General features: G+C 52.6%; 1 protein-coding gene across 3 annotated transcripts; it reads left to right on the top strand.

Moving 5' to 3' along the window:
• Positions 1–1,805: 1,805 nt before the first annotated feature.
• LOC308482977 (uncharacterized protein C19orf47) lies at positions 1,806–13,279 on the top strand. 3 transcript variants are annotated; one of them, XM_081016501.1, is made up of 10 exons: positions 1,806–1,895; positions 2,976–3,038; positions 3,526–3,613; positions 4,561–4,675; positions 6,672–6,753; positions 8,421–8,555; positions 8,799–8,951; positions 10,072–10,142; positions 10,844–11,263; positions 11,732–13,279. In XM_081016501.1, exons 2-10 carry the CDS (start codon positions 3,020–3,022, stop codon positions 11,747–11,749), a joined length of 1,101 nt encoding a protein of 366 aa, XP_080872627.1. In that variant the 5' UTR covers positions 1,806–1,895; positions 2,976–3,019; the 3' UTR covers positions 11,750–13,279. The 3 variants fall into 3 exon arrangements, with proteins under 3 accessions (XP_080872627.1, XP_080872626.1, XP_080872628.1); XM_081016500.1 differs by having other exon boundaries at positions 10,844–13,279; XM_081016502.1 differs by lacking the exon at positions 8,799–8,951 and having other exon boundaries at positions 10,844–13,279.
• Positions 13,280–14,033: the final 754 nt, after the last annotated feature.

Raw genomic sequence — 14,033 nt, 5'->3', positions numbered from 1 at the left:
ACACAATGCTGCCGCCGTTGTGCTCATGAAGAAGAAGAATATCTTTTGCGTGATCTGCTGCGAATGCTTCCTGCGGTAGTAATTTCCCCTATACAGTGGTACCTCGGGTTAAGTACTTAATTTGTTCCGGAGGTCCATTCTTAACCTGAAACTGTTTTTAACCTGAAGCACCACTTTAGCTAATGGGGCCTCCTGCTGCTGCCATGCCGCTGGAGCACAATTTCTGTTCTCATCCTGAAGCAAAGTTCTTAACCTGAGGTAGTATTTCTGGGTTAGCGGAGTCTGTAACCTGAAGCATCTGTAACCCGAGGTACCACTGTACTGTATCGCATGGCCAGGGGGAGTTGAGAGAGGTGCTCTCTTCACCTCAACGCAATGCACTCCCACCCCTGTTGCAGATAATAATAATAATAATAATAATAATAATAATAATAATAGTAATAATAATAATAATAATAATAATAATTAATAATAATTTATTTTTATTATTATTATTATTATTTATATCCCGCCCATCTGGCTGGGCCTCCCCAGCCACTCTGGGCGGCTTCCAACAAAACATTAAAATACAGTGGTCTGTTAAACATTAAAAGCTTCCCTAAACAGGGCTGCCTTCAGATGTCGTGTAAAAGTCTGGTAGTTGTTCTTCTCTTTGACATCTGGTGGGAGGGTGTTCCACAGGGCGGGTGCCACCACCAAGAAGGCCCTCTGCCTGGTTCCCTGTAACTTGGCTTCTCGCAGGGAGGGAACTGCCAGAAGGCCCTCGGAGCTGGACCTCAATGTCCAGGCAGAACGATGGGGGTTGAGATGCTCCTTCAGGTATACTGGGCCGAGGCCATTTAGGGCTTTAAAGGTCAGCACCAACACTTTGAATTGTGCTCGGAAACGTATTAGGATGGGAAACGTATTAGATTAGGATGGGGGGGGGGCTTAAGCTGGTGGTGTACAGTAGTGGTCTGGGGGTCGGATCCTCCTCCTGCAGCCTCCAGCGCCCTAAATTGGAGCCACTGGGTGCTGCAGAGCAAAACTTTGAGGAGGCTTGCTGAAAAGGCAAGGGAACAGGGTGCAAGTCCTGTTCTCTACAAAATGGAACTTCACGCTCAAAGCACGCCTTAAGTCGCTCATCAAATCACAGAGTCGGAAGGGGTCCCCGGGGGTCATCTAGTCCAACCCCCTGGCGGTGCTGACTTCAGAGTGCTTGAAAATTGGCACATCTAACGGGAAAGCAACACCTGGAGATCTGCACCTGTCGTTGCAGCGCGTCCCTCGTGATCTCTATTGCATCGTCATAGGATTATTGCCCAAACTTAGAAGGGGTGGGAGGGGGGTTTCTGGAGGGCTGGACCAGGACCTGGCCGGTGAAGGTTCGATTCCTGGGTGTGACTGGCGGCTAATGACTGCCTTCTTCTCTCAGCCTGACCTACCCTGCAGGGTTGTTGTTGTGGGAGGGAGGGGTTGCGGGAGGAAGAGCCACGGAGGCCCAATTGGCTTTCCAAGGAGGAGGAGGAGGACGCCGATACGCGAAGTCACCCAGAAGCGGCACCGAAATAATAATAATAATAATAATAATAATAATAATAATAATAATTTATTTATACCCCGCCCATCTGGCTGGGTTTCCCCAGCCACTCTGGGCTGCTTCCAACAAAACACTAAAATACAATAACCTATTAAACATTAAAACATGAAAATCTTCCCTAAACAGAAGCAAGCCGCGCTTCCCTCCGGCCGCCAGGGGCCGCTGGCGAGCCCCTTCGAGCCCCTCTAGGAGAGGCGGGCGGGCGAGGCTTCCGGTCTCTGTGGCCTCCCGGGCCGGAAGCGAGCGCGAGGAGGGCGGGAGGGAGAGAGACTTCTTCCGCCGGTCACCCGGGAGCCGAGAGGAGCCTCCGAGGCCGGTGAGGGAGGGGAAAGAGGGAGAGGGGGAGGGGAAGGAGGGGGGAGGGACCCCCCACTCACGACCCCCCCACGGAGGGGCGCGAGGTCCGGAGACTTCTCCCCCCCCCCGCCCACTCCCCGAGAGTGAAGCTGCGCCCGTTGGAGTTCTCCCCGTCCCGTGAGTGGGGGGGGCAGAGAGGGGCCTGGGGGAGGCCTTTCCCCCCCCGGACCCTCAAGAGGCGCAGTCCGGCCGAGGAGCCAGAAAGGGGGCGTCTTCCAAGGGGAGGGGGGAGAAGAAGAAGAATCCTCTCGCCCCCCCCGCTGTCTTGAAAGGGCCCTCGAGGAGACCCCAGTGGGGCGGGGGCCTCCCCTGTCAAACTGCCTCTTTCCCCGGCCCCTGACTCTCCTGCGCCGCCGTCTCCAGCCCCCTTCGACTCCCTGCGGCTGAGGTCCCTTCTCCCCGCCCAAGGAGATATTTGTTTAGGGAACTTTTTGAATGTTTGACTTTGTATTGTGCTTTTTATTTTCTGTTGGGAGCTGCCCAGAGTGGCTGGGGAAACCCAGCCAGATGGGCGGGGTATAAATGAAATTATTATTATTATTATTTGAGGGGGCTGCCCCACCCCAGTTGATGGGCATTGCCATTCAAATACAGTGGTACCTCGGGTTAAGTACTTAATTCGTTCCGGAGGGCCATTCTTAACCTGAAACTTCTTAACCTGAAGCACCACTTTAGCTAATGGGGCCTGCCGGTGCGCCGCCGGAGCACGATTTCTGTTCTCATCCTGAAGCAAAGTTCTTAACCCGAGGTACTATTTCTGGGTTAGCGGAGTGTGTAACCTGAAGCGTATGTAACCCGAGGTACCACTTTAGTATGGGTGAGCCTCGCCATGCCATCAGTTGTGCAGGGAGGAGCTGACCTGTCTCTCCCCCAATATTTTCTTCACGTTGGCACCCCTGGCAGGAGGGCACCGGTGTGGGTCCAAGGTGGCTGTCCTGGGTGTGTGTTGCTGCTGCCTATTCTGGCTCCCTGAGTCCTGCCCTTGGAATGCCACTGGGTGGCCTCAGCTGCTTCACTTGGGGTGTTGCCTTCCCTGCAGGTCTCCTCCGGCTGACCGGGCGTCACTGCCCTTGGCTTGGCACCATGGTGTCTGTCATGATGGGTAAGTTGGCCTGACATCCCCCCTCCCCTTTAACCCCGGTATGTCTTTGGAAGGGAGCCAGAGCAAAGCCAAACTCAAGAGGGGCTTGAGGTAGGGAGGGAGGGAGGGAAGGGGTAGCGGCAGAAGCAGGGCAGCCAAATCCAAGAGCCTCTCCCTTTGTTCTGTGCAAGGCGCCTGGCTGAACCCCAGATGGGAGGCAGCAGCTGCAAATGTGGAGAATGCAAGTCTGAGGCCAGCTGGGAAGAGGCGCTGGAGTGACGGCTTGGGGGGGGGGTGTGAAACAGAGAACAGGGAGATAAGCGCACAAGAATAGCCTGATGTATCAGGACAGTGGCTCTTTGGTCCAGCGCCCTGTTTTCACAGCGGCCGACCAGATGCCCATTCTGGGAATCCTACAAGCAGGAACCACGCACAAGAGCACTTTCTCCCCTCCTGTCGCTTTGCTCAGGTGCTGGATGCTTCTGACATAATCTTCTCTGTCTTTCAGCAACATCAGAGTGGATTCAGTTCTTCAAAGAAGCTGGGATCCCCCCAGGGCCTGCTGTCAACTACGCCGTCATGTTTGTGGATAATAGGTGAGGCTGTTGAGAGATGGAGCCTCTGTGGAGCATCTCACTGTTCTGTTTCCTGTGCTTTTGCTGCAGTCTGGGAGAGGGGGGCTTCAGGAGCTCACGTGCAAGGGAATCTGTGATCCCTAGAAAGTGTCTCATTGATCCCACTGTAGGGGACACCTGCCAGCCCTGCTTTCCATACAATGTGGGGTGGGAGGTGGGGATCTGTGCTCAGTGGCAGATGCTAAAGCCACCGGCTGCTTTTTTTAAACCTCCCAGGAGACGTGGTCCAAACAAAGGAGTTACATGGCTGAAAGGATCCCTTGCGTGGAGTTTGTGGGAGTGTGGTTTAGGTCAGGAACATTGCATCGGCCTGACGTATTGGCTTGTTTAAATCTTAAATTACCAAATAGCATGCATTATGTGGCCCAAGATTATTTTTCAAACGTTTACCTCTCTGAGAAAAACAAAACAATATATCCTTTGTTTCTTGGAACAAAGGCCAAGTATTTTTAATTCCACTTGCAGTACCACACTCTACAGAATACCGCAGGGCAGTGACTCTCATATGGGCTTTTCCTCCTATTGCCCTCATGTTACAGAATGCTTTTCTGTCTCCCATGTGTGAAGCAGCAACATCAGTTCCTTCAGGCTTTCCCCCTCAGATTTCCCTTAAGATTGGGACCTGCTTTCATTTGTTTAAATTCCCCGAATTTTATAAATCTATGTATGGGTGAGTGGATTGGAGCAAATGGATATCTGAAATGTCATTATTTCTGAAGCCTTGTGGAAAAAAAGGCAGATGGCCAGCTCCCCATTGCAATGGGGAGTTTTTCTGTCCATTCCTTCCAGTGGTGGCTGGAGGAATTTTCTTGTGCCAGTCTGTTGCACACCCTGTTCACAGAGTGCTTGTAGATTGCACAGTTGGGGTATGGTATGTGACTCACCACCACAGACCTTGTCCCCTGCAGGATCCAGAAGAACATGCTGATGGACCTCAACAAGGAGATCATGAACGAGCTGGGCATCACCATCGTCGGAGATATCATTGCCATCCTCAAACATGCCAAAGTCGTGTACAGGCAGGTGGGTTCTCCCAGGAAGCGGCTAACAATTTCTCCCAGTTGGTGTAGTGGTTAAGAGCGATAGACTCGTAATCTGGGGAACCGGGTTCGCTTCCCCGCTCCTTCACATGCAGCTGCTGGGTGACCTTGGGCTAGTCACACTTCTCTGAAGTCTCTCAGCCCCACTCACCTCACAGGGTGTTTGTTGTGGGGGAGGAAGGGAAAGGAGAATGTTAGCCGCTTTGAGACTCCTTAGGGTAGTGATAAAGCGGGATAGCAAATCCAAACTCTTTTTCTTCTTCCCACATGCTTTGCATTAAATGGCTGTGACATTGGCTGGTAACCCTCTGGCATTCTGGGTGGGATCTTTGGATATACAACAGTGTTTGAAATTCGCCAGGTGCCAGGTGCATTTTGTGGGATGCAGGTGGCGCTGTGGGTTAAACCACAGAGCCTAGGACTTGCCGATCAGAAGGTCGGCGGTTCGAATCCCCACGACAGGGTGAGCTCCCGTTGCTCGGTCCCTGCTTCTGCCAACCTTGCAGTTCAAAAGCACGACAAAGTGCAAGTAGATAAATAGGTACCGCTCCGGCGGGAAGGTAAACGGCGTTTCCGTGTGCTGCTCTGGTTCGCCAGAAGCGGCTTAGTCATGCTGGCCACATGACCCGGAAGCTGTATGCAGGCTCCCTCGGCCAATAAAGTGAGATGAGCCTAGACCTAATGGTCAGGGGTCTCTTTACTTTTACCTATTGGCCACTTGCACCCAAGTGAAGATGCCCGAGCGCCAGGATGGTGCCTGGTGTTTCCACCACCTGGAGGTGCATGCCTGGGGATCCTTGGACCTGGACTGTTTTCACACACTAGCACAGGGGTTGGCAAAGTTTATGTGGCTTGGGCCGGTTCACGGTCCCGCAGATCCTGCGGTGAGCCAGAGTGTGTGTGCACGCATGCATGCGCAAATGCAGTTTCCGGCGTGGAGGAGGCGTGCGCAGCTTCCCATTGGCCAAAGGGAAGCTGGCCAGTGTTGTGTAAGGCGGTCCCCGCTCTGCTCCGTGCTGGTTTAGCGCGATGCACGGGAGCCGACTGAGCGGGCGGTGGGGGTCCATGGGCCGGTTAAACGACCCCCATATGGGCCTTAGGTTGCCGACCCCTGCACTTGCAGCACATCCCGTAGAATTCTATCCATTATATTTTATTTGCACAATCTAAACAAATTTTGGAAACCAATAAGTCGTATGGAGAAATACGACTTTTGAGCCACCTGGCCCCAAAATGGCAACTAGGCATTCTGTCTTAGCAACTGTAGCCCTGGTTTAAGGAGCCATTGGCACCTGGCTTGTGTATGTGAGTTTTTAACGTTGGTCTACAAGATTCTTTTGGTGGAGTGGGATCCAGCAGTAAAACTTCAGCCTAGAAGGCTATGGTTGCAAGCTAGGGGGCTGTCATGAGCAACCAGTGATTGTGTGGGCTACACAATAGCTTTTGCCCAGTGCAGGGGAGAATTCTAGAATTGTAGAGTTGGAAGGGACCCCCGAGGGTCATCTAGTCCAACCCCTTGCAGTGCAGGGATCACAACTCTAGTATCCCTGACAGGTGGACATCGTTCCACTGTCAAATGGCTCTTGCCGTCAGGGGATGTGCAAGGATTTCAGTGCTCTTTGCTGATATCTCTCGGAAAGTGAAGCAAAGGACCTGAGCTGCCCAGCGGAGCGTTCAGAGAATGGTAAAAGTCCTGCTTAAGGGTCTGGAAGCCCCATAACACCCTGCATGACTCCCAGGCCAGATCTGTAGGTGAAGACCTGCAGCACTCCACTCCTCTCCTTGCTCCCGCATCCAGGAGTTTAATCTCCTGGTGTGAGGCATATCTCAGGCCTGGATAGCTTTCCTCTTCCTGCTACCTTCCTGCAAAGGGGGGCATGCCTGAACCTGGTGCATTTGTGGGGAGACCGTGCCTTTGCTAGGGGAACCATCTCAATCTGCCCCTCACTATTGCATTGTGGTGTTCCCTCTGTCCCTAGGAAATGTGCAAGGCTGCTACAGAATCGGTGGCTTCCAGCCAACCCACCCTGCAGTCTGAACTCCGTCGGAATGCCAACAGTGGTGAGTAACACAAGTGGCTGGCTGCAGATGGAGGAGGCGGCCAGGCCTTTCCTCCGCTCTCAGACTCTTGTCTGTCTCTCCCTGCTCCCTCTCCCTGCCAAGGCCTCTACTCTTCTCTCATGAAGTTGGCTGCTCCTTTCTGAGCTCACCTGAGCCACCCCAGGATGCTAATAATGTCTCTTCACATCAAGCAACATCAGCCCCACTGGTCCGTGCAGTGTAGTTCTCCTGGACCTTTCAGATTGTTCACTGGGTCTTTTGGGTGATGTTTCTTAGGCAGTACAGGTCCTTCCTTGGACACCCCTTCCTCCATTCTGTGTGGCTGCGTATTTTGATCATGGCTGTAGCTGGAACTTTTGAGCTATGAAGCTTCCGCTCCCCTTACAGCCAAGCTGCTGTCCTTTCATGTCAAATAAAAACATTTTTGTTCTTTCATGTATTTTCAAACAGTTAGCTCTTGCAAGTCCTGTTTTCAATTACATGTTGCTGGTTGCTTTAAATATACGCGCATTATGGAAAGGCATGATAATTTTAAAATAAATAAAAATAACAAATTAAATTAAAATTAAAAAATTAGATACCCCCTGCCTTCCCCACCTTCATGTGCCGCTCTGCTTCTGCTTCACTGCCTCCTGCTTGCAGCTGAACTGCTCCAGCTGATGTCCTGGCTGCCCTGCAGTGACATCCCATAATACGTCTGTCTGTGGGCATGGGTCTCACTTTGCAGGAAAAACTCAGGCAGTGGGAGAGGATTTCATGCCCACCTCTTCCAGGAGGAGAAAGCCTTATCTGAGAGCTCCCCAAATCCTATTGCAGGGTGTATCTTTTAAACCACCCCTCTGGCATTCCTGCTATTATTGGGCTCTCATTTGCCCCGTCTACATGGGCACTGGGCAGAAGCCTTCCATATGGTGTTGGGAAGGCAGAAACAGTGGCCAGTTTTAAACCCCTCCTAAAGACACGTCTATTTAAGCAGCCATTCCGTATAGCTAAAGTTATGGTTTTCCTAGTAGTGATGTATGGAAGTGAGAGCTGGACCATAAAGAAGGCTGATCGCCGAAGAATTGATGCTTTTGAATTCTGGTGCTGGAGGAGACTCTTGAGAGTCCCATGGACTGCAGGAAGATCAAACCTATCCATTCTGAAGGAAATCAGCCCTGAGTGCTCACTGGAAGGACAGATCCTGAAGCTGAGGCTCCAAGACTTTGGCCACCTCATGAGAAGAGAAGACTCCCTGGAAAAGACCCTGATGCTGGGAAAGATGGAGGGCACAAGGAGAAGGGGACGGCAGAGGACGAGATGGTGGGACAGTGTTCTCGAAGCTACCAGCATGAGTTTGACCAAACTGCGGGAGGCAGTGGAAGACAGGAGTGTCTGGCATGATCTGGTCCAGGGGGTCATGAAGAGTAGGACACAACTAAACGACTAAACAACAACAACCTGAGCTTATAAGATCCATCACACAGCTTCATTATATATTGATATTTATCTGAATGTTTTATTGAAGGCTTCTCTGCTTTTACTGATGTGTTTCTCTGTGTTTTTGGTTTTAAACCTTGTATATCCCCTCTCCCCTCCCCCCCCCCCCACTATCTTTCTGTGTTATACGTAAAACCGCTGAAGGATTTTGGCACATAAAGTGGTGTGTAACTTTCATATTCCTGCAGCTGCCACCCGGATGATTGCAAACAGCTTGAGCCGAGACTCCCCACCTTCCACCCCGGTCCGAAGACCTGACACCAGCACCTCCAAAATCTCCATCACAGTCTCCAATAAAATGGCAGGAAAGAATGCCAAAGCAGGTAGGTTTTTTGGAATCTGCAGAATTGAAGCCTTTGGGGAAATGTGGAGAAAAATCTGTTTCAAAATCCTTCCAGCCCTAGTTCTGTCAGGCATGGCTCTCTGCTCCCCACTAGAGGCCAGATTTTCCCCATGGGTATTGCTGTTGGCTCTGAATGCCCATCCTTGAGTTGCCCAGCCAGAGGCCTCTGGACTCAAGGCAGGCGTGAGCTGGCCTTTCTCCCATCCTCTTCCTGCTGCCACAGCTCTCTGCAGTCCGGAGGCCGAGAACTCCACGCTCCCAGTGAAGCGCCGCCGCGTCACGGCAGAGATGGAAGGGAAGTACATTGTCCACATGCCCAAGGGAACCACCCCCAGGACCAAGAAGATCCTGGAGCAGCAGCAGCAGGCAGCCAAAGGTACCTGGGCCACTTCCCCTGGGGAGCGGGGCTGAAGGCCGGCCAGCTTCCTTTAAAGCTGGGAAATGGGGGCAGGTCTGTGGCCACCTTAATTCATCCGGAGGAGTACTGTTAATTTTCCACTGCGGTGCAAAGGCCCAGCTGGCCTCCACTCCGAGACTGGTGTTGAGTGTGCTGCGGAACACGCTTCTGGCAGAGATGCGGCAGGCACCCTCACTTTGAACTTTCTGGAATCTCTTGTAGGCTTCTTTTTATAATGGCCAGCCGGCTTTTGCAGTTGCTTAACATTTCCCTGAATGGCCAGCCGTTCACTTTAAGGGGTGGCTCTCTACGGCTTTCAGAGGTTTCTTGTTGTTACTGTACTTTGTGGCCCTGACATTTTGCAAGAGCACAGTATATCGGTACTTAGGTGAATGAAATCAAACCCTGCACTTAAAGAGCAAATTCAGAACCAAGGTGAAACGAAGGTGCTGAGTTGAAGCACAGCCCAAATAAAAGAGGCAAACTTAAGCAGGTTCAGCCAGCAGCCAAAATTCGCTTTGCCCTCCCAGTCGCCAGCCTGCTGCTGCTACTGCTACCCAGCCAGCCCTTGTTTTTCTTCTGGTGCTTATGCCTGGCTCTTCCTAATTTTGTTTTTAATTGTGACACTTTGCAAAGTCCAGCTTCCTTGTTCCACATGACTGGCGTGCTCTGGCCAGAACTAACACCCCATCACAGACACAGGTGCAGCCGCTTGCGAGATTGCCACTTGGCAAAGGTTTTGCAGTCTTGGCGTGGGTGGGGGGGAACGCAGGCCTCCGGGGTGCAAAATTGTTTCTTATGCACTATGGGCAGTGTTGCCTAACCTGCAGGGGCAAGGACTTCTGGTATGGTGTGGCTTCCAGAGACTGATGCCATCAGGCTGGGGAAAGGAGTATTTGGAAATAGTTTGGGTCCTGCACAGCAGCATTAAAAATATATTATTTAATCTTGTTTGCTGCTTCAAAAGCTTTTTTGGGTGAAACACATTCTTATCTGCATGCTATGAAATAATCATTTGGCCCCTGTTGCTCCTTTGAAAAGCCCTTCTCTTGTTTTAACTCTGTGTGGCTTCTTTCCACTGCTCCCTTGTTATTGACAGGGTTACAGAGAACCTCTGTGTTTGACCGGCTGGGCGCAGAGACCGGCGTGGACACAACCACAGGAAGCAAGGTGAGAGCAAAAGGGTGGGACCTTCTTTTGAACCTTCCCCCGCTCCCCTTGCCTCGGATACCACAAAGGGGGGCCGGTTGGCAAGGCTGAGATTAAACATGTATGGTTGAGGGAGTAGAGGTGGACTTCCACTTCCTGGCCCAGCCAAGGCGTTCAGGGTGGCGCTAGAGCTCTTCTGATGTGGGAGGTGGCACTTTGGTCAGGCGGGGCTGTTGCCACGACCCACTAAGGGAGATAATCACAATGAAATTGGAAAAGCAACAGTTGCACATCTATTCAAATTCCATCTGAAACTATATAGTTGAATTAATTCAAAACAAAACGGATGAGCTGGATGAGGATACCAGCTTTTCAAAGTCTGGTAGTCATTTAGCACATTTAGTAACTGCTTCAACTGTTGAGTAATTTCCTCCTGTGATGGACAGCCTTGACAAAGTGATGCCAGTTTCCCACGGTCTGCTTTAAAGCCACCTAGCAGGAGTCTTAAATCACCGCCTTCAGAGCTCCTCTGCTGCCCCCATGCCTCTTAGTGCCCCCCCCCCGGACAATTCTATCAACCTCCCAGGGGGTGAGCTGCCCATCTTGGGAGCCACTTGTAGCCCTTTTGCAGAGCCTAGCAAAGGGCCTGAGGGTGGGGCTCCCAGCCACTCTGCCGTGCTTGCCACCCCCACCCTCATTGAGCCGCTCTGGTGTCTTCACAGCCCACGGGAGTCTTCAGCCGCCTGGGGGACATGCAGGAGGCCGAGGAGGACAAAGCAGTGGAGAGCGACGATGACAGCTCCGTCTTGCAGTACGCTGGGGTGCTGAAGAAATTCTTCAAGCCCTCCAGGCCCAAGGAGAGCGCCAAGGCCGCCGGGGCAACGGTCAAAGCCAAAGCCACCAGCTCCGAGCCCCAGCCGAAGGCCACAGCCGCCCCCGCCCTCCAGCGGCTCGGGAGCAAGAGCCTGGCGGAGAAGAAGGAGAAGAAGGCCGAGCCGCCCCCGCTGCAAGGCGGCATGGCCAAGAGACTGGGCAAGCGCCCTCTGCCTGCCGAGGCCCAGGACAGCCAGGTCACCAGCTCCAGGAGCAAGCCGGAGTCCGAGTTCCGAGTCACCATCAAGAGAACTTTGGGCAGCGCGAAGGTAAGCAGCACCACGGAGGGCCCCAGCGCCCAGATGGACAACACGGGCACCGTCAGCGTCTTTAAGCGGTTGGGCAGGAAGGCGGTGTGAGCTGGGCCCCCCACCCACCCCGGCGCGCCCTTCGCCTGCATGCGTGTGGGAGACCCTCTTTGGACAGCTTGAAGTCGGCGCCCCCTCTCCCCCGTCTGCAACACAAACGGGCTCTTGCGCGGCCTCCGGGCGGAGGACGGCTTCTGGGAAACTTGGCGTCGGTTCTTCCAGCTGTTTCCACAGGTCTGTGGGGCAGGAGCGGAACTGGGGGGTCTTGTTTGGCTGCATGGCCCACCTCAAGGCAGCGGCTTGCCAGTGCTGGCGGTGGCACCCACCCAACGGAGCATTGCTGGGGTGGGGTGAGGGCTCCCAGCGGGTGCAAGAGGTCATGTTGCACTGAACCCTCCTTTCTCTGTCTCTGTTATTTCCCCTCTGCAGGTCCTTGCTCTCTCCTAGGAAGTAGGTGCCTTGAAGGCCCTGTAAAAGATCTTGCAAGATTCAGTAGATCCCTTCCCCACCCCCACCCCACACTTTCTTTTCCGTTTTTCCCAAGCGTTTACCTGCCGCTTTTCTGTATCCTAGGAACAGCAACTGAACAGCTGACCAGAAATTTCCTCTTGCTGGACACTGGGATCGCGCAGTCAGCCAGTGGGGTCCCAGTGCTGAGTTTTGCCTCCTGCCAGGAGGAGGAGGAAAATTCTGGTCGGCTCCTCTTTGGGTTCTGTCTCTCCTCTGAGCAGGAGAGGAATTTCTCCTGGCCTGGCTGTGGCATGTGAGACGAGGTTCTTGTGGGGGCAGGAGATGGTTTCATGTGTCAGGAGTCCCAAACTGGGCTGGCTCTCCTGCCCAAGCCTCCTGAAGCAACACTGCTCAGCTGGGAAAGGGGAAGAGAAGGCCAGGTCTCTTTTCCAGAGTCAGGCCTCGTTGAGCCAAATCAGATGCACGATCTGGACCCTGGCTAATTCTGAAGCCAGACTCCGGTGAGAATTGCAGTGGGCTTGGTTTTTCCATGCTCTGCTTCTCCATCAACCCCGATGGGCACCCGCATTGCTGTGTTGGATGGAGGGCAGCATCCAGGGCAGCCATCTGCCGCCTCACCTGCCCTGCAGCTTCCTTGTGAGCCTGGTTCCCCCTTTCAGAGGCTTCTGCCCTACAGCAGCAGGAGGGGCAGTAATGCCAGGCCTGTTTTGCGCAGAGAGATGGTGGTATGCAAGCCGCCTGCCATCTCTCTCTCCTCTGGGCTCCTGCTGCTCTTCGTCTCTGCTAGAGCCCCACATCTGAGTTTCATAGGATGCTGCCCATGCCAGCTGGCCTCCGCACAATATATATTTGGAAAATGAAAACAGGCCATTGCGATGTGGTACGCCCAAGAGTCTTGGGCAATGGCAGTAGAGATGGAAATGCTTGAGGGGCCTTCCTGGGCGGAGGGTGACCTGCGAGGTAGCCCCAGGCCACTCTTGCACTTGACCGAAAACTCTGTATCCCAGCATGCACTGCCAGTTGGAGTATCCCTTCTGTTGGCTTCTGATTGGCACGGAACCCAGAGACGTTTCCTGTGCTCTGAGGTGCCTTCTGTGTCCCCAGCTGCCCCAGAGAGAATTATGCGACCTGCACGATTTAGGGGATGTGGTGCTCCCCCATGCACCTGTTAATCAGATAAGGCAGCAGCTGTGTGGGATTCCTAATGGTTTAAATGAATTTTTATTGATTAAATTAGGGAGGGGGGAGCTAGAAGAGCTGTGGTGTAATGGTTGATAGTTTTTTTTTTTTAAAAAAGACCTTTTTTTTGTAAACATGAGTTAATGTGCAATTTGGATGTATCCTTGCATTCGGCTGTCAGTTGCCCAGAAGTGCAGGGGGGAGGGCGGCAAGGTTCTCAGTGCTGCTGTCAGAGCCTGCCAGGTGTGTTCCTGCACTCCCCACACCCCGCCGCCCAGGTAGGGGAATAAAGGAATGTTCTGTTGCAATAAAATGAGTCTCCTCTTAGCTTGCTTCATCAGCTGCAGCATCTCTTTGAGAAGCCCCCTCACAAAGGGGACACATAGAGCTTGCTGGATCAGCCCACGGGGCCAAATCTCATCCGGCATCCAATGGTTTTCCTGCTGGAAGTCTTGCCACTGGGGTGTTTGTGTGTGTACACACACTGAGAGGTCTTGCAGGAGAGGCCTTTGGCCTGTAATTTCAGCTATCCACAGGGAAAGCGGAGGAGGGGCAAGCCCTAATCAGTGGAGAGATATTGCTTGTTCTGATGTTATCTTTTTTTTTATTATTCATTTCATACAAATTAAATATTGTCTGATTGTTCAAAGAAAAGAAAGAATTGTTAAAAGGAACCCTCAAAGCAGCTTACAAAAAGAATAAAACAATAAAATGGTCAGTAAAACTTCAGTAGGAGAGTAAGCAAGCACAAAGCATTGGGGTTGGGTGGAATGATCCTGTCGGATACAACCTCCTTAACCTTTCTTTTTTTGGGAGGGCCTATCTTTCTTGCAGGGACGCGGGTGGCGCTGTGGGTTAAACCACAGAGCCTAGAACTTGCCGATCAGAAGGTCGGCGGTTCAAATCCCCGCGACGGGGTGAGCTCCTGTTTCTCGGTCCCTGCTCCTGCCAACCTAGCAGTTCGAAAGTACGTCAAAGTGCAAGTAGATAAATAGGTACCGCTGTGGCGGGAAGGTAAACGGTGTTTCCGTGCGCTGCTCTGGTTCGCCAGAAGCGGCTTAGTCATACTGGCCACATGACC

The sequence above is a fragment of the Podarcis pityusensis genome (assembly GCF_964106645.2).
Source record: "Podarcis pityusensis genome assembly, chromosome: 8".
In the NCBI taxonomy this organism is placed as follows: domain Eukaryota; kingdom Metazoa; phylum Chordata; class Lepidosauria; order Squamata; family Lacertidae; genus Podarcis; species Podarcis pityusensis.
Note: the sequence above shows the minus strand (reverse complement) of the source record. Positions and strands in the feature narration are given on the sequence as shown.